The following is a 19,800-nucleotide window of genomic DNA, read 5'->3' as shown; positions in this document are numbered from 1 at the left end:
CCATCCAGCCATCCATCTCTAGCCCCTTTACTTGGGGGAGGAGGATATATAGGCTGTGGGAGGGGGGCCGGCAGCAAGTCCGGGATGGGGACCAGCCAGCAGGAGTCGGCCCTGTCGGATCCACTTCAACCGTATTATTCTTACATATAAATTCAGGGGGGGAGGGATGAGGTGATTGCGGTTGCTGCCTTCCTTTTCTGCCCGTCGTCGTCGTCGTCGTGACAACCTACTGAAAATGAGTATCATGTGTATGTGTGTGTGCCGGCCGTGACGCGCTGGCCATGTTCCTCATTCCTCATTCGATCCTCATCGCCGCACTGAGGGATGGGGATGGATGGGGAAATAGACGGGAGGAAGGAGAGATTTCAGCAAAGCCGCTCATCTTTGATTCTCGGCAGCGCAACGGCCGTATAACAATAGGGTGGCGGGCGGGTGGTGCGGTGCGTCAGCAGCTCGCAAACAATTTCTCATATTCCGTTTGTTGCCGGACGGACAAGAAAGAGAAAGGAAAGGGCCGAGATAGTGCCGGGCCATACGCAGGCGTTGATTCCCCCCAACCCCCTCCCTCCCCACACACTGTTATTAACATTATTATGATACCTTTTGAGACGGAGTGAAACGACGTCATATCGCATCAGGGCCGGCTGAAGGAGAGAGAGCCAGAGAGAGAGAAAAGATCCTTGCGAAAGGGATAAAGGAGCGCCAGGGCTTAATATCGACGGGCAAAGATATTCAATGTGCTCGGCTCTGCTGGGGCTGGGCTGGGCTCGTGGCTCGTGGCTCGTGCAATTTGACGGTGGGTGGGTGGCCCATGTCGTCCGTCGTTAGCTGTTCCGTCTGCCTTATTCACTCGTTTCACTCTTGACTCTCATCCGAAATACGACAGGGCCGTCTGTCGCCCGATCAGAACCTTTCAAATGCCCCGGCCGTTCCTACAATAAAGCGCCAGCCAGACGGAGAGAGTAGGACCAAGAGCATTACGAGATCAAGTCTCTTCAAGTGTTGCACACTCTTCTTTTTTAATGATCCTCCTCCTCCCTCTTCTCCTTTTCCATCTTCTCCATCTTCTTCTTCTTCTTCCATCCAGTTTCTCCGTCTGTCTCGTCTCGTCTCCTAGGCCCGTCTCTCACGTAGACATCAAATAGTCTTAGGCGGGCCCCCTTCGTTTTATTGGCGTCGACATTTAAGTGTTGCCCCAGTGCCAGTCGTCGCAGGGAGAAGCAGAGAGATACTGCACTCTGCTCCAGGGAGGACACACGAAGTCTCTCCATTCCCAATTGCAAATGAAATCCTATCTCTCATCCCTCGATCCGGTATCAACAGCACCGGCTCCCACCCACACTCCCACATATCTTTCTCTCCCCGCGCTCCGCCCATCGACAATTTTTGACTTTTTCTTTCCTTTTTTATTTTCGTTTACTTTTCGTTCACTTGGAAATCACTTGATATTTGCAGGGGGGTAGAGAAGGTAGAGATATATACGCTCACGTTCGTGCGCATTGCGTGAATCGGTGGCGAGGGAAGGGGGGAATGGACTCGGTGACTCGACAGCAAAAAGATTTGCCCCCCACACCGTGCAAAAAGAACCAGAGCAACTCGTTTTCTGGCCATGAAGTTGGAAATCGATTTTGAAAAAAACAAAACAAAAGAAAGAAAAGGCACACAATAAAACTCGCTGTTTGTATGCGTACCGGTGTGCTGGTGGTGCTGCTACTCAGGTGCTGAAACTGGCACACGATATCGATCTCACTGTACCGCGGGAAGGTCCAGGAAAAGCACAGGGGTTTCCTTCCTTTTTCTTTTTTTCCCCCGTTGCGTGAAAAAATGATCAAATCACCTCGAGCACTCGTCGGCAATCTTGACCCAATTTGTATGCGTAATGCCAGACGGACGGACGACCGTCCGACATGGGACAGAAGGCCGGCCACCTGCCCAACACGGTGTAACCCTGGACACGGAAAGAGCCACCAGTCCGGTTGAAATTCAATTGGACGCCCCCCTCCTACACTCCGTCGACTCAGCTGTTTAACACCACCACCAGACTACAAGGATCCTCCGCTATAGTCGGTACCAGGCGACTGCGAGATAGCAGACGCATCATGAATGATGTAATAAACGACATGAAAGGGCCCAAGCATTTCCAGCAACATTCCAGGGACTTGGCAGGTAAAAAAAGGAAAAGGAAAGAAAATCAAAAAGTCCAAAAGAGTCCAAACTCTTATTGATTCAATGAGCAACTCAACTCAACTCACTTTTCTTTCTTTCTTCTTCTTCTTCTTCTGCATCTCCAAAACGAGTAGAGGAATAAAACGATGAAAGAAACAAAAAAGGGAAATATATCTAATTCAAGGCTCCTTCTCGTAGGAATGAAAAGGTCCGTTCCCCACTACACTTCCGACTAGCCCGTGGGATATTTATTCAGACAGATTCCATCCCACCCGAAAAAAAAAGGAAAAACGTCTAGGGAGGAGGAGGACGGACATTTTCCCAGTTTAAAATCTAGAAGAAAAAAATAAAAATGCTCGATGAACTTTTGAATTGAAACATTCACGAGTTGGCCGTTTCATTTTGGCCGCCTCCCCGGCCGGGATTCCAGCCCTCATTCACTTTGATGAAGCCAAAGAAAATTGCCTCGTGAAAAATGCATCAAGAACCCCCTGAAAAATGGACGAATAAAAAATACCCAAATTGGCCCACCATTTTTTACTATTGCAGTTTAGACGAATTTCTGTTTAGCTTCGGGGATTTGAAAAGTGCCAACCATTCACGGTCGAGAGTGCCATTGACTGTGAAACGGAATTTTACGCTTTTCACCGTTTTATTCCGGCAATCCTTCCAATCAGGAGCGATCAAAAATAATAATAATCATAAAAAAAAGGGAAAACTTTATGTCGATTTTTATACACCCCCCGAAAATTTCCAGGGCGACGCTTCAACACGCAGCGTGAATAGTTTTCACTTTTGATAACCTCGTGGGTGTCATTTTCAGACGACGCCCACGCCCACGCCGCCACCCGCATGAATAAATGCTCCGGGCGACGGAGAAAGGATCAGAAAAAGTCGTGAACGTGAACGGAATCAAAAGTTTTCGTTTTTGTTTTTCTTCGTTCTTCTTACCTGGGTAGATGGATAAGGTGGCGGATGCGACGACGGCGTCTCCGACTCCGTTCTCGGCCACGCACTCGTATTTGGCGTCGTCCTTGCCCGCCTTGGCCGAGTCGATCCGCAGGACCGACATGGACGGCTGCGGGATCACCAGGTAGCGCGGCGATTGCGGGGAAACCTGCCGATCAACCAGAGAAAACAATTGATGAACGTCGAGCCAAAAGGAAAAGCAGGAGCAGGAGGATAGAGAGAGAGAAGAAGAAGCTGCTGGACGTTTTCAAAATCATCACGAGGGTTTAATGAGACGTTATGACGACCAAGGAGAAACAAAGCAAAGAGGAAATGGAAAGGAGGAGACCATCCGGAATCGTCATCATCCCCCTCTCTTTTCATGGCGGCAATATTCTTGGTCTGCTGCTGCTGCTGCTGCTGCCGTGTCGTGCGTGCGTGCGTGCAGCAGCACAGCATCGGGACGGCGGCTATGATTAGATTCTGATGGCCAACGGGAAAACGGGGAAAAGAGGGGATGAAAGGAAATGGGAAGATATTGGCGCATCAAGATGATCCAACAGAGGGATTTTGTGCGTTCGTCCATTATTACGTGCGGCAGCCACCCAACCCACCCACCCACCACATTTATCCCGGCCAGAATTTCTAGGAACCGTCGTGATATCCCCCCCCCCCCACCACCACCACCCTCGGCCCACTGGCGGCCAAGCCACCGCCCCAATCCGATTGTCTACAGTGGAAGGGGGATGTGGGGGAGAATGTGGCGCAATATGACAGTCTGGTCATCATCTATGAAATCAGATCGATCCTGGACCTAGTCACATGTATAACCACCCACTCAAAAAGAGTCTTGATAAGTCAACAACAATCTCTCGTCTCTCGTCTGTGCCCACCCACGGTAATTGAGTCCTGGACAATGGAGGTCCCAAGTCTAATGAATAATAACCCAAAAGCAACGGGGGGAAACAAAATAACATTAAATATTTCTTTTGGCTGGACTCACCTTGCGTCCGTTTTTGCGCCATGAGAGTTGAGGCGTCGGTTCTCCTCGGGCCCGGCAGTAAAACGCGGCGATTCCTCCCGAACGAACGGCAACGTCTTTCGGTCGCTCCACAATCTCGGGCGGATCTACACACACACACACACAATATCCGGTTAGTTTTTGTTTTTGTTTTCCAACAACTTTCGACTCGCCAAACCCCCAAATTCCCGGTCCCTCCTTGACGTTATCGCAAAAAATGAATAAACAAACAAACAAACAAGTAATAAAAAAACGGGAAATTCATAACAACGTGGAAAGTGAAATATATATCCGACGGGGAGGGGGGAAGAGCCGAGTCCTGGAGAGGGTCGGTAGGTGGGTCATTGGATATTCTGACATATTACCGTTACACAAGTTACACGCGTTACCCACACACATCGGAGAGTATCGATTCAACAAACGACGGGCGAAAAAAAAACAGAAGCGAAGAAGAATTCACAACATTCATGGAACTTGGAGACGAGGGTACTGGTCATTTGTAAACGCATCGATACTTTTTCGATTTCTTTGATGGCCAACATTTCTTTTAAGATTGCCCCCACCCTTCTGTTTCTTCCCCCTTTTTTTAATGGAAACTACGTCCGGCTGGATGTTTACTTTGTGTGTGTATTCGATGAAACAACAACAACTAAACCGGAGAAACGGACAAACGGGATTGAACTTACAACAAAGGAGCCAATGCAGAAATGTATAAACTTTTTATGGAAGAAGAAGAAGAAAATGATTAAGAGAAGGGAGCCTCAATAAGAGTTTAGCTTGAACCCGACCCCATTTCCCTTCCCGCCCTGGACTCTCCTGGACGAGGGGAAGTTTCTTTTCTTCCGGGAATTTCTTTTTATTTGATTAGTTCCAAATCTACGACAATGGGCCGGCTACTAGACCAGAGCGGCCATTACAACTGGACCGTGTCCGTCTACCAGAGCTCTCGGTCGGTGTGTGTGTAGGTCCAGTTTCAAGGGAGGAGGGAGAGAAAGGCGCAACAAACCCATCAATCCAAAAGGCTCGTCTCATCTTTCTTTTAGCCCCCGACGTTTCACACAGCACCGGCGGCCCGCCCCGGCCCAACTGAGAACTTAATGGCCGTGGCTCTTGTGGCCATTAGCGTCACTGGACTGTGTGAGAGGTTTATTGCTATTAGATTCTATTCCCTCCTCCTCCTCCTCTTCTTCTTTTATTATTTTTCTTTTATTATTATTCGCTCACTTTTAATTATTTTTCGTTGCGGGCTGAAGGAAAGAAAAGGAAAGAAAAAAAGACAGAAAGAAACGAAGGTGGAAACCAATTCAAATGGTGTCGTTTCCCGCCGCGTTTGTTATATATATACTCACGTGTCAAATATTTGACGAAGTCGATGAAGTTGACGGTGTGATTGGAAGTGAAGGAGCCTGATTTTGTTTTTTGTTTTTTTCATTCGGAGAAAGAGAAAGAGAGAATGAAAAGAACTACCCGATAAACTTTTGTCCCTTTGTCGACGAAATAAAACGCCACACACAAAAAATAAAAATAAAAAAGGGCAGCAGAGCAAATGAATTGACGATCGATTGCCGACTCTCTCTCTTGATTTGCATCGCAAAACATCCAACAAAAGCGGGGGCGCAACACACACACAAAAAAAAAAATCCCAAACAGGAGCAAGGAGCTTCGGCTGATTTCTCCAGTCCCGGCACTAATGATGCCCTGGACCTGAAGGCAATTTCAATACGCCCGGCTCCTCCACAGTTCACCTTTATTTTGATTTTTTTTTTTATTATTTTCCTCCTCCGCCCGTTCCATTCCGCATGAATGAGGGTAGAAAAAGTTGACTCGCCATATTTTGTAAAGGCAAAGGCAAAAGCAAAAGAGGCGGGCCCAAAAGGCTTCCTATATTATTGCAAGACATTGATCATCACTGCACACTGACATGTACACACACACAAGGCACGCGAGATCCCCTTTCCTTCTCTCTCTCCTTCTCTCTTCGGGACTCTTTCAAAGTCTATTGATCTGGCGCCCGGCTCCTGGCTGGCGGATATGAACTGCGTATAGAGCGACGGCCCATACACACACACACGATGAGAAGGAGCCTGTGTAGTTGCAAGTTACTACACCGTTGGCTTTTTGCCTTTTTTTCTATTTTCACTTTCCAATAAAGCGCTTGGAATAGAGAACGAGAAAAAATCTGATCCAACATTGCCGGGGGGCTGAAATCTCGGTACTGGTTCCGTGAGCGCGTGCGGGAGAGATGGAAGGGGGAAAATAAAGTCAATTAAAAAATTTCCCTCCGGTCGAATGGCGCGCACACACACACACAGACACACACGACCGGTGGTGGTATCTTTTCATCTCGCGCAAAATAAATAAATAAACGACAGGGCGGCCCCTCGAGTCTCTCTAGGCGTCGTCGACTTTGCTCCTTGTCAACCGCAAAAAAGCTGCTCCTTTTTCTTCACTTTTTCTCCGCTCCACTCCTGGCTCCTCTGACATTGTCGGCACGTCGTCAGTAAAGCAGGAGCCACCAATACATCTCGGCCGTCAAGATTTCCCAAGACTTTGTGACACACCCCACACACAGACACACAGTGTCTACACGCAGACAGATAAAGCCGTCGGCCAGAGTACGACGATGGCCGTTTGCCCGTTTGCCCGTTTCTCCGTCCAAGAATAATTTGCATTGTGCAGGTTTCACTTTCTTTTGTTTTCCAAGAAGGAAAATAAAAAATGAAATAAAATAAAATAAAAAAATAACAGGAGCTCCTTGTCGCCACACGTGTGGAGCCTATCTCTTTCTCCCGGCCTCCTTGTCGCATTGAATGAGAGTGAACGAACGAACGAGAGGGAGAGAAGGAAGGTCTAATGCAACAACAAAATACGATCAAGTGCATTTCTCATCTTTCCCAGCGCGGCGGAAAAGCCAAACGCTAGGAGCAAACAGTGGGCGGGAGAGAGAGAGAAAGAGCAGAGTACAAGTGAGTTTCTTCATCACTCCTTGTTATAACTTTTAACGCGAACCAGGGAGAAACCCCCACCCACCCTCAACTCAAACGACTAGGTGTGATGTTATTAAAAGTGGCGCCGCTCCCGCCTCGTCCATCACCTCCTCCTACATGGCATGGCTTTTCCCCCATCTCTTTCTCTCTCTCTTCTATTTTTTCCTTTTTTTATTTCCCCGTACATCCATCACCGAGCTCCTGACTGACTCTCAACTCGTCCCGTTTGCCGTGAAAATCATCACGGTCGCTCCCGTTATCAAGTGCGTCACACTCTTCAAAGACCTCCTTGACACACCTATGGTAATGAGCAGTAGCAGCTACTGCAGCTAGTGTACCGTTCGTTATATTTCAGGGGGGCGAGAGAAGAGAAGAGAAAAATGAAGAAAAGTGTTGGCCCTTCGCACCGGGTTGGGCCACCAGAGACCTACTGCGTTGGCAAGCCAAAAGCATTTGCCGAAAACGGGCGTGGAGGGTGAAGGAGGAGGACGGAAGGTGCCAAAAGGAGAGAGAGAGAAGAGCGGGTGAGTCTATCGATTCGCTCCTAAAGACACAAGCCGTGACGACAGGACCGCAACTTTTTTCCCCTGCATCTTACATATCCATAAGAAAAATTGTAATGGCCCCAACAAATTCCCCTAAGACGGAACCAGGAGGAAGCCATTTTGACTTTTCTTGTTTCTTCTTCTTGTTTTTTTATTATATTTGAAGGGCGAGTCGCCTGCGCTGGACTTTTTAACGGATTTGATGGCGCCGTTGAGAATCGAGTCTTGACGAGGTCGTTTCTCCCGTCGCTTCTGCCCGACTAAACACGAAGGAAAACGCCAACACACACGGCAGACAGTCAGACACACATCAAAGTGTGTCTGTGTGTGTGTGTGTTCCGTCTTGGACGGACGTAGGCGCGCAACTACAAACCCGGTGCCAGTATCTCTCTCTCCTCGTCTAACTACGGATTCTCCTAAGGGAAAAGGGTAGGCAAAAAGGAGAGAGAGAGAGAGAGAGAGAGAGAGAGAGAGAGAGAGAGAGAGAGAGATAAGATAAGTAGACATTAAATAAGTCAAGATAAGGGAAAAGGACCGACCGACCAACGGACGGACGGATGGGGCCGGCTCCGGCTACTTGAGCCGCCCATGATACGCCGAAAACAGCCGAGCGGAGGACGAGCGACTCAACGAGTCCCAAAAGAGACAAAAGAAAACGGACACACACGCACACACACGCAAGTCGCCAGTCCGAGTTTTTACACACACAAAAGGGCCTTGGAAGACTCGTTTAAAAGCACCCCACAGACTTACTAGTCGTACAACAACAACAACAACAACTGTCGTACACAGGAACAAGCGAATAAAGAAGGGACCGGAAACAAGTCATCGACTTCATAGACTCTCAAGTTCGCCCCCCCCCCACCACCTTCCTTCCACCCACCCCAACCCACAACCACCCACCGACCCTTTCAGCGCCGGTGACATATCAATCCCAAACAAAACAAGGACATTCAAAATAGTCAAACTATCAACAGCAGGAACTCGTACGCCGCAGGGAAGACCTACTAAAGGAATAACGTTGTTGTTGTTGTTGTTGTTAACTTTGCTGCAATCCAATCAGCTGGATTAGACAGCAGCGGCAGCAGCAGCAGCGGAGAATGCCAATAGATTTATGTGACACAAAAGATAATTGAGCAAGGAAGGAAGAACCCGTCAAAGTTTGGCTAATAGTTGGGGCGTGGGTGCGAGAAGAGTTGAGTTTTTTTTTATTTCCCTTTCCGATTCCACCACCACCACCACTCCCGAAATAAAAAAGAAAAAGTTGGAACTCGACCGCAAACAGTCCGTTCGTGATCCTCTTTTTTCTTCCCTTGCCAGTTGCAACTCTTTGAGCTTCACACTACGGCCAGCGACAAGCCGTAAAAAGGCTTGTGTAACAAAGTGACACGTCATAGTTCATCCGCCAAGTTCATAAAAACGGGTGGTGGCCAGAGTGGGTGTGTGTGCACAAAAGAGGGCGGAAGAAGAGGGATTATTAGGGCTTTCAGCTTCATCTAGCCTCGATCATAGCCGCCGAGGAAAAAAGCAACAGACCGACCCCCCCCCCCATCTCGCTTCTTCTCTTTCTTTTTGGGAAGGAGGAAAACGTTGAGACTGTCGTCGTCGATCCTCATTAAGGAATAAATAAGGAAGCAAGAAGAAAAACAGGAGTTTAGAAACAGCAACTTTTTCATCGGCAGAATGGGGCCTATTCTTTTCAAAACATTTTTCAATGTCGAAAGGCTGCGTGTGTGTGTGTGCGTATTATATACCGTCGCAGCGCCAGACAATCTCAAACAATCATCTCTTTTGTCGCGATCCATTTTGTATGCCAGACTGCCGACTAAACATTCCGCACGAATGTCTGCAGTTGCCTGAATCCCGTCTCCTGCGACGCAAGAGAAAAACTCGCAACTCAAAAAAGTCGGATCAACAACAAAAACTGTTTCCTTTGACTTCTTTCTTTGATTCTCCCGCCATCTTCCTTTTCATGAATATCGATCAAATCAAATCAAAATAAGAGCGCAGACTATCTCAGATCTGGAATACATATTTAAAAAAAAAAGGAACCGAAACTCTGACGAGAGGAGCAGATAAGAACAATTCGGTAAAGGTGAACAGCTTACGTCACTCTCTCTCCCGCCGCCCAAAAGTCGCTCTTCCATCTCAGTTTGCTCCGCTCACAGTGACTGGAGCAGCAGGAGCAACAACAACAACAACAAACCCGTTTGGCAAAACACACACACACTCACCTTATGTGTCAAGTTTCGTGGAGGAAGGAAGGGAGGTGGAGAGAGACAGATGAGCCCGGCACAAGTTAGCGAGTCTTGCCAGACGAGAACATCATCATCACTTTATTATAATAAGACACAAAGTAAATGGAATAGAGAGACGAGATAAGAGAGACGGTTGCTCACGTGTTGCCGAGGGCAACCCGACGGGCAATCCATCCATCTATCGTGCACTGCTCCTCCAACTGTTAGCCCGCCTTGTTTGCATGGAATTAAGGTGGTACCTATACCACCACGTCGTACCTCTATTCCTCTAGCCTCTAGTCGAGTCGAGATGGCGGCGCTATCAGAGTCTTGGCAACAGTTTCAAGGCGCTTGAATGATGGATGCCCCATCCCTCGCTTATCCATCGCATCCATCCATCTCTTCCCGCTTCTTCATTTCGCAGAGTTGCAGGGCGTGGCAGAGCAACAAAGTGAATTGCCAGGGCCGTGGCAAAGAGGGGGGAAAATGGCGAAAAGCGAATGAGACGAATCGACCCGAAACTTATTACACACGCTCCTGCATGTCTCTGTTAAAAGTCTACGGGGTCACGGCCCGGCAGTTCAAATATGGCGTCGTCCTCCCACCCAACCCCCCTTACAAGAGAGATGTGTCTCCCATTTTTGTAAGAGGAAACCAACAAACAGCCGATGACGGGAAGGAAAGAAGAAAGAATCGCCAAATAAAAGAAACGCAACTGGAAACGTTTCTTTTCTTTTACACCACAGGCTGCTCTTGCTCGCTCGCTGGTGACGGCCTGCGCCATACTACTCACCAACCCCCCGCCACTCGTCTTGCACACCACCAACCGACTCGTGTGACCCATCATCGCGTAAAAAGAACAAAAAAACCAAACAGTAACGACCGGCAAGAAAGAAAAGAAAGAAAATACAACAAGAAGAAATGATGGCGTATTCTTAGCGGGTGGCGCGAACCAATAAATGGGAAAAATATTCTTTACACTTCAATCAGACTTCCCAGGCTTTTTTTTTTTTTCTTTTTCTTTCTATTTATTTTTTGTTTGAGTTTTCCGCCCTGCTGGCTGTCGCAATTTTGGGCGCGCGGACAAAACGAAAACAAATAAACATAGACAACTCAGGCCGAGAAAAGTTTCTGTAGCATAATACCCCCCGCACACACATACACACATACACACACGGATGGCTGATCGTGGAATGATTTCCTAAACTCGGCGGGTTGGCTTGAAACTTTTAACTCATCAAAAGTCTGCCCATCAGCCCGTGTCCCGTCTCGGAAGTATTGCCGCCCGCCGGCTGTGTTATGTCGACGACCGCTGGATATATCCGTAGTATCCCCCTCCCTCTCCCCCCTCAAAAGTTGCCGGGTTGTTGATGTTGTTGCCTCGGGGCCCATCCAGAATCGGCGAAACATGTCTTCGCCCACCACCGTTCCGACTACTTACTCATCCGTCCATCCATCCATCCATCGTCAAATCATTCTGCGACTTGACTCTTGGTCCGTCTGACCGACAGGCGGGATTTTGTGTTGGCATTCAAAATCAATTGGACAAATTCCCTGCGGCTGTCGGGGCGACGACGGCCACAAGGAAGATGATTACAATTGCACAGTTCAAACAAGCGACTAGCTATAAAAGTGAAACATTAATAACCGGACAACAGACATGTCCATTTGACAATCGATTCACGTCGCCCTGGCAAGTTTCAACTCCCAACCGACACACACAAACACACACACAAAAAGAGAAAGAAAAGAAAAGAGAAAAAAACCGAGTTAATGTCAAGTCATGATGGATATCCGCTTCTTTTTTTGTTGTTGTGTGTTTGTGTTTTCTTATTCCATCAAATCGCTAAATAAAAGAGAGAAAAGGCAAGAGAGAGAGAAGAGAAAAGACAGAGTCTGTCATAGTACCGGGAAGGAAAATGACGAAACCGAACCCTCGCCGTCTCATTTCAGATTCAATTTGACGTTTGGAATCGTCTAGTAGATATGGATCCCGTATTTCCATCCACTATCCGTATCGCACACACTACTACTCTGAGCGTAGAGAGAGATATAAAGATGGAAGATATGGAAGGTACTATGATACGAAGTTCGAATCTCGCCCGCTTGGAAAATGAGGGACGGATGCGAGTCTCTCGCAGCCCTTCAATAACTAATAAAGCAAAAAGACTCGATCCAGACAGAGAAAAGAGAGAAGCGAGACAAACACATCAGAGATCCTTGGTCGGTACTAAGTATAGTCCACGAGCTTCTTCTTCGCCCGGATCCCTTGGCCATCCTCAGACTGGCAAAATGGAAAGGGAAACATAACGTTGTGAATTGTCTACAGTCCTCGGTTATTGAAAGAGCCCGGACAACAACCCGGCGAACCCGGGGTGATCACTGCCAATCAAACGTCCGCTCCGGTTCTGCTTCTGTTTGGAGAGTTCGCCCGTCTTCCGATTATCAGCTCAAATCTAGTCTATATATCCCAGCCAAAAGCAAAAGTCAAAACAAGGAACACAGCAATTGATGGGTAGGGGGATGGGGGGACGGACGGACAAAGTTAAGATATGTCCAGAATGGACCCGACGACGACGAGAGTCACGAGATGGTTGAATCATCGATCCAGTCATGAGGATGATGTGCTTCTCCCCCTCTCTGCTCTCTATCCGTTTCTTTCCTTTTTCTTATTTCCAACTCTGTGGACTTTCACGGTCCTTGTTGTTCTGACGGACGACCGTCTCTGTCCCGACTGTCTCTCTGCACGTCGCATCTCATCGCATTTCACAGTTAATCCGTCGCCAAAAGAGAAAAAGCAGAAAAAAAAAAAAAAAAAAACGGTTGGGGGGAAACACAAAAGACGAAAAAATGTTGGAACAATCGATAAGCGACGTCCCGTTCCATGTGTCAAACGTGTCCGACGACGACGAGGACGACGACAACGGGCAGGGTCCCAGGGAGACAAAGCCGGACATCACCGCCGGCTGCCCGTGCCTGGATCTCACTCCAAGGGGTTTAAGTGTGTCCGTGTGTTTGGGTTCTCTCTTGTTTTAAGCCGTGCCAAGGATGAAAACATCAACAAAAAGGGAAAAGCAGCAGCGAGCGAGAGAGAGAGGATTAAACGACAAGGAGTCGCTAATTGCCCCCACCCCTCCCTCTTTCCACTCCCCCCATTTTCCTTACGGATCATCACAGATTTTCGATCCATTCCTTTAGCCTCTCCCCTGGACCTCTTCTCTCGCCCGCCCATCATCAAGTGCACAAACACAAGACACAATCTACAGCTACACACACACACACTCTACGCCGTTAGTGTAACTGATCCTTGACGTGAGTGGGTGGGGTGCAACATATTCCAATAGAACAAGGCCGGCAGTACACACAGACCGTCATCGGCTCGTGGTGGCCCCCAGTGAAGTTATGAGAGAATTGGAGGATCGATCCTTCCTGGATGGATCCATCCCGGCTAGCCGGGGCTGGAGCAATAGAGTAAAAAGCAACGACAAAAGAGTTTTCTCTCCTTCAACTGTTTGAAGAAGAAGACGAAGAAAAGGGCAAAAGAGAACAATCGTGGCCCGTCCAAGTCGACTGGAAATCCTGGACAGACAATATACAATATATATATATATATATACACTAAGAGTATAGAGTCGGGAATAAGATGAGGACTACAATGGCGGTCCGTTTGGTATTCAGCGGATGAAAAGACCACACAATGGGAACAACAACAAGAATCGAATCAAAACTCCCCTTTTTTTTTATTTCCTTGTCCGCCCCGCTGTGTGTGTCTGTGTGTCTTGTGTGTGTGTATGTGCAGGGGGATGGGGATGGGGAAAGGGAAAAACTTTTTTTCTCAGCCCTGGAATCAGCCATGGACGATGATACACAATTGCAGTTCGAGCCTCCTTCCTATAAAGTTGATGGCGCTCCGTGTGTGTGTGTGTGTGTGGGGTGATTTGTTTCCAACAACTTTTCGAATGAAATCCCGAGCCCGAATAAATCAAAGGCGATTCTTTTATTAGCCTGGGATCTATAAACTAACTATCAACGGGCAACAACGGGAAGAAGAAGAAGAAGAAGAAGAAAAAAAAGGGAAGGATAATTGCCAGAGGCCAACTACAGACGAGGATTAACAATCCCGACCCTCTGCTGTTGGTCAATTCTCTCTCCTTTTCTTTTGTTCCTCTTGCGCTGACTTTGCGCTTCTTCTTCTTTTTCTTCTCCTTCTAGTCCGAGTCCCAATTAAAGAAATGCAAGTGTCCCGCTGTCCCTCACGCACGCACGTCTGCCAGGGGAAACAAAAGTTGAAATAAAATAAAGAGACAAACAAGCCCCCACCCCACTCGCTGAACGAGCGACATGATGGCGACAGGTTGTCGTCGACTCCAAAAAGGATCCCTCCGAGAGAGTCGTCGTCGGCCAATGATTTTTCCTTTTTTCTTTTCTCTCTCTTATTTCTTTTGTATTCAATTCATTTCCAATTGGCTGCATCGGAAGGGAGAAGAAAGAGCGGGACACGCACGGGTGGATCTTTTTTCTTCTCCTAAGGTCGGCGGCGGCGGCTCTCGTACGTGTTTGATTGCGTCAATGGCGGATCCAACCTCCTTTCCTTTTCCTTCTTTCTTTTCCCCCCTCGTGAAAATTCGGATCAACCGTCACCCGTTTCTGCCTTTTGCAATCGGGATGGATTGATTACGTTTCCCCGCAGCCAACAAAAGGATCGGACCCCCAACTTTGTCCTCTGTTGTACAACAACGGCAACAACAACAACACACAAAAAGAAAGCAAACTAACAGGAGTAGCACAATCACAATCACAAACACACACACACACACACGACGTCGGCGCTTTCTCTCTTCCAGGCTGTGTTTATGGTGTACAAGAGTTTGGGGTTTACTTTTCTTCTTTATGTACGTTCGACCGGCCCTGACGACGGACCGACCGACCGACCAACAGCGGGAGCAACTCCCGTGAAAAAGAAAGTTGTTCACATTCTTCCTCCCTAGAGAGACATCTTCCCCTCACTCGTTTTTCCTTTTTTACCTCCGCCTGGAAATGCGGTTATAGCCGAAAGGAGCCAACGGGATCCGGCCCATCTTTTTTTTGTTTTTTATTCGGGTCCAACGTCGATCCCTCCTGTGAGAGGACGTGGCCCCTTTCCCCGTCTATTAGCCTCCAACTGGGCTCAAAACTTGGCCCAGCAAAAAGCAACCAAGAAGCCTTTTTTGGCTGGGCGCTATACACCGGTAGCTGGCCACGGACAAAACCGCGTAGTTTGTGGTCCGTGTTTTTTGTTGCGTGTCATCTCTCATCGAGGGAATAGGCAAGAAACAAAAAAACACCCAAAAATTTAGAAAAAACTTTTGTCCTTTTTGTTCTCTCTCATCCCGCGGTGGGTACTCTAATAGTCTTTTAAGGCAAACCTCGGCTGCCATTTCCAACTTTTCCATAATGTGATGAACAAGTCCTCCGGCTCAGCCATTTAACCTGCGCTTCCACCCCGTACGAATATGACGAGCGGCACGAGCCAGGGGAGGAGGAAGGAAAAAAAAATGTAAAAGTTTGGAGAGTTTGACGTAAAAGAGAGGGGAAAAAATAAAGAGGCAGTTCGATGTGGGTAATGATGTTTTGCACGTCAATCGATCGATCAATTCATTCCTTTCATCCTCTATCTCTTTCTCCGTGTTTGAAAAAAAAATCCAGTTGAATTCCGGGTTGATTTCTTTTTTCCACTCGCCCGCCAAATTTGCCCCACACGCCAAAAAAATGTGAAAAGAAAAAAAGGAAAAATTTTAGACTCACCATCGGCAGCGCATTGCATCAATTGGAACAAGGAGACGAGCGTCAAGCAGGTGAGGAACCAGAGCCACGGTCGCCGGCCAGACCGCTCCATTTTTGGTGTGTGTGTCTCTTTTCCGGTGGAGGGATTTCTTTTACCAACAAAAATTCCCCAATTTTAAAATATTTTTTTTCTTTTTCTTTTTCGTTTTTTGAGGATTTTTTGTTGCTGATTTGGCTGCTCGCAGTGAAACAAAAATTGGATAAAGGAAAATCTGGTAGTGATTTTCTTTGAAAAGGCTTCTGATAACACACGGAGCCAAAATTCGACTCGTGGCTCAACCTGTGACGACCGAGCAAAGGGGAGGAAACAAGAACAAGACAAAAAAATGAGATAATGGCAACAAACCCGAACCAAAATCGTTAGTTTTTTCTTTTTTCTTTTTTTTTAAGCAGTTGATCTGATCACTTTAGACACTGGCACGTACTACAACTTTGCCCTCTCTGCCCGTCGCAACGTGGAAAGACAGAAAGAGCAAACGGAGGAATATCACTGGGATATCGACAACTCTGAAGCACATTGCGCACAAGAGCAGACAAGAGAGTAACAACCAATACGTCGAGTATCATCCGTTCAAGTTGCACATTCCACGCCACAGACTGAAGAAGAAAACAAAACAAAACAACCTTATAATTGCTCTTTCCTTATTGTTCTGACGGCCATTTTTGTCCCGTTTTTATGGCAGAGAGTCGTCGCTTTTCAGCCGGGAGGAGGGAAGGAGGAAGTGGGATCGCATAATAATAATGGTAATTTATTCAATTTCTCTCTTTTCTATTCCTGACAAGGAAAATACCCAATCAGATAATGTTTTCATTCGTGCCTTTTCCAGGTGATAACCAACGACAGATGAGTCATTGTGCTACGCTAATCTTGGTGGACATTTCCCCCTTTCTATTGTTGTGCCAATAACCGGGCGTCCAGGGAGGAAGAAGAGAAGGGTGGCGGTGGTGGTGAAGAGACGATTGATGGTCGGGGCCAAATAAAGAAACGTTCCGGTGACCCCACACACACAAACAGGAATTGAATAAGCTAGTGGAGGGTGGGTTATACGAGATCCTTTTGTCGACGGGATAGCGGGACTCTACTAGGAGCCTAATAGGAGACGGCAACGACAAGTTTGCGTGTTTCACATCGATTCCTTATTTGCCCTTTTTTAGCCCCCTCCTTTTCTTTGGTTATTATTATTATCCCTTTCCATTTTCTTCAACGACTTTCTTCCTTTCCGGTCTGTTGCTGGATGGATTCCATTCCATTGAGTGAGTGACTGGATTACTAGATCGTTAGAACCCGGCCCTTTTTTTCTTCTTTTCCTTATTATTATTTATTTGACTCGTGTGTGTACACCTCCAACCACACACACACAAACACACACACCCCACCCAGCGGAACACCCTTTTGCGGAATGGTTTTTTCGGTAATTGCTAATCAATCATTGAAAGTTGGTGGGCCCCTGGACACTGGGGAGGGAGAGAGGGGAAAGGTGGGGGGAGACACACGGACGGACGGACGATTCACTGGTCAACAAAAAGTGAAGAGAGAAATCAAAATCAACTTTGGCGCCCAAAATGTGCTCCGATGAGTTTCGTTACTTGTGAAGCGCAAACTTGTACACATCCGCACTGTGACCCTGACTACGGCAGACTAAATGAGTAGCTGGAACGCCGCTGGAAAGGATCGCTCAAATGCGCAAGTCGCTTTTCTATCTCTCCCTCCGTGTGTGTGTGGGGGGGGGGGGGGGGTTCTTTCATCAGATCGGCGCACACCAGTCCACGAACGAGGATAAGAGTTCCTGGGCCGGGCCGCCCGATTCCATCCAAGTGTTGAACCCAAGGAGCGCCCTAGTCTGCCCAGTCATCTCTTGGCTACCTGACGTCGTCGTCGTCCCCCTCTGCTCGGCAGTCACCGACCAACTGCGCTCTACACCCAACTACACTACACTCTGATTGCACAATCAAACAAAAGGTAACGAGAAAGAAGCTTTTTTGATTATTACTTTTCTTTTTTTCGCCTTACGATTCTCTTCCGGCTTCATCCCAATTCCCGACCCTCCCAAGCATTCCGCCAGTTCCAGGGTGGGAAAGCAAAGGCAAAAAATAAGACTCGGGGCCGCCGCCCCCATGATAAAGAGTAAAGTAAAGTGCGGAATTCTATTACTGCTAGTGCAGCTCCCCCCCCCCTCCTCCCAACTCCCATCTTCTCTTTTCACGTCGTTAATGGATTGAGAGCCAGCGGATGAGAGGTAGAGAGCGGCCTATTCATTTGGACTTGCGACTCTTGTGTAACTCACTACTACCCCAAGCAAGAGCACACATACACCCACAGGTACTGAACTCACGCGTCTACCTTTCCCCGGGACTGATTAATCGCATTACAGCTCGACATGACCGGCCAACTCGTTATTCTTCTTTTTCTTCTTCTTCTTGCTTCTACTTCTCCCGAAATGTGTTGGGCCTCTTTTTCTTTATTTCCCTGTTCGAGTAGCGTACCCCCTGGCTCACGGTCTAAATATTCAATCGGCTTATGCCTTGTTTGTATAGAGTTTCAACGAAGAATGTTGCCACTGTGTGCGAGAAGAAAGACGAAAGAAGACAAACAAGACAAATAACCCTCCCCCACCAACCACCCTTCTCTTGCGTCGGCTAAGACATTCCATCCGTCCATCCACCGTCGGTAGTGGAGTGGAGAAGAAAAAAAAGGGAAAGGAAGGGATTATTATTGCAAGTCAAAAACTGTTGGCTTGTCTTTCGTGTTGTGTTCGTGTCTGTGTCCGATGACACTGGCCCCTCCACCCCCCCCCCCCTCTCGTCGTCCGTGTGTGTGTGTGTATTGCTCGTGTTTTGTCTATCGAAACCATCACTCCGTATCCCACCTGAATACGAAACGAATCCCATTGAAAAAGAATGAAAGGAAAACAAATGCCGGTCGACGAGAGTGGGGCCGGGCAGCTCAGCGTATATGCGTGCGTGTCGTCTAAACCCCGGCCAATATCCCAAACTGGATGAAATACAACACTAAACTTTGAGTGTGTACGATATCGAGAAAAGCCAAAAAAAAGCTCACCTCCCAGAAGAAAGAAAGAAGAAAAACTCTATTGGCATTTTCTTTTCTTTTTCGTCAAGTGAAAACATTGGCAAAGGCGATTCTGATCGGATTACACTGTCCTTTTCTCCCGATCCTTTTTTTTCTTCTTCTTCCAGGAAGACGACGACTTCCAATGACAAAAAAAAATTTCAACTGGGGAAAAGGGTGTGTGAGGTATGGACGTGTGTCTTGCCCTATCTTCTCTCTCAAATCTCTTTTCTTTTTTCCCTTTCAACGAGAACCTGGGAGGAGGCAAACTAATAGACTATACCGTCAGTCAATCCTCTTTCTATCTTTCGGGATTTACCTATCACAACAGAAATAACGAAACAAAAAACAATCCCAGGCTCATGTTTTTTTTAAAATCATTTCCCAATCCGAAAGCAAATGCGCGGAAATAACGGAATCGTTTCGACTATTTTTATGAAATCCTATCGAGCCGTTTCTCTCTCCCAAGTCTCCGAAGAAGAAAAAAACAATGGGTGAAGGTGAATTCCATTGGACGTGTCCATTCCCAGGGTAAATCCTTTCCCTGTCCAACTTTGGCTTACGTTTTCACATAATCTTCAAAGGAGAGAGAAAGAAACAAAAAAGGTAAAAATATCTCCCCTGTTGACGGGAAAACAAAGACCTCTTCTCCCGTCTCTGACGTTGTTTTTCAACACCTTTTCATTATGAAAACCTCTAAATTAAAAGCTTTTCCCAAAGGGACCGACAGCGAGTATTAAGACCAAGTCCTTTCTCCCCCCCCCCCCTTTCTATTCTCTCTGTTACCGGTTAGGTATCCTGTGAAAAGCCACAAATCAATAGGGACCCAAAGAAGAAGAAAGAAAAAACGTCAATCATCACACACCCCCACACACGCACAAATGGAAGAGAGTACCTTCCAATTTCTCTTATTTTTCATTTTCTCTTGAGCGACGAGTTTGGAGCTGTTTGGGTTTGTTTGTTAGAGAAAAGAACAAGTCGATTGGCCGTGGTCGAGATGACCTTT

The 19,800-nt window shown here is 47.3% G+C and overlaps 1 protein-coding gene across 7 annotated transcripts in view; it reads right to left on the bottom strand.

Moving 5' to 3' along the window:
- The window catches only part of LOC124310759 (tyrosine-protein phosphatase Lar-like), a 46,203-nt gene that overhangs the window by 14,887 nt on the left and 11,516 nt on the right, over nt 1–19,800 (bottom strand). For 6 of the 7 annotated variants that reach the window (XM_046774725.1, XM_046774724.1, XM_046774726.1 and 3 more), the window contains exons 3-6: nt 15,689–16,007; nt 5,485–5,541; nt 4,118–4,242; nt 3,118–3,283 (exon numbers count right to left, since the gene is read on the bottom strand). In XM_046774725.1, coding sequence (XP_046630681.1) covers nt 3,118–3,283; nt 4,118–4,242; nt 5,485–5,541; nt 15,689–15,779 — 439 coding nt within the window. In that variant the 5' untranslated portion in view covers nt 15,780–16,007. The remainder of the gene's footprint in view (nt 1–3,117; nt 3,284–4,117; nt 4,243–5,484; nt 5,542–15,688; nt 16,008–19,800) is intronic. The other variant, XM_046774728.1, reaches the window with a different exon arrangement.

Source organism: Daphnia pulicaria, chromosome 8, assembly GCF_021234035.1.
Source record: "Daphnia pulicaria isolate SC F1-1A chromosome 8, SC_F0-13Bv2, whole genome shotgun sequence".
Classification (NCBI taxonomy): Eukaryota; Metazoa; Arthropoda; class Branchiopoda; order Diplostraca; family Daphniidae; genus Daphnia; species Daphnia pulicaria.
The sequence above is the reverse complement of the archived record's forward strand: the minus strand, read 5'-3'. Positions and strand labels throughout refer to the sequence as shown.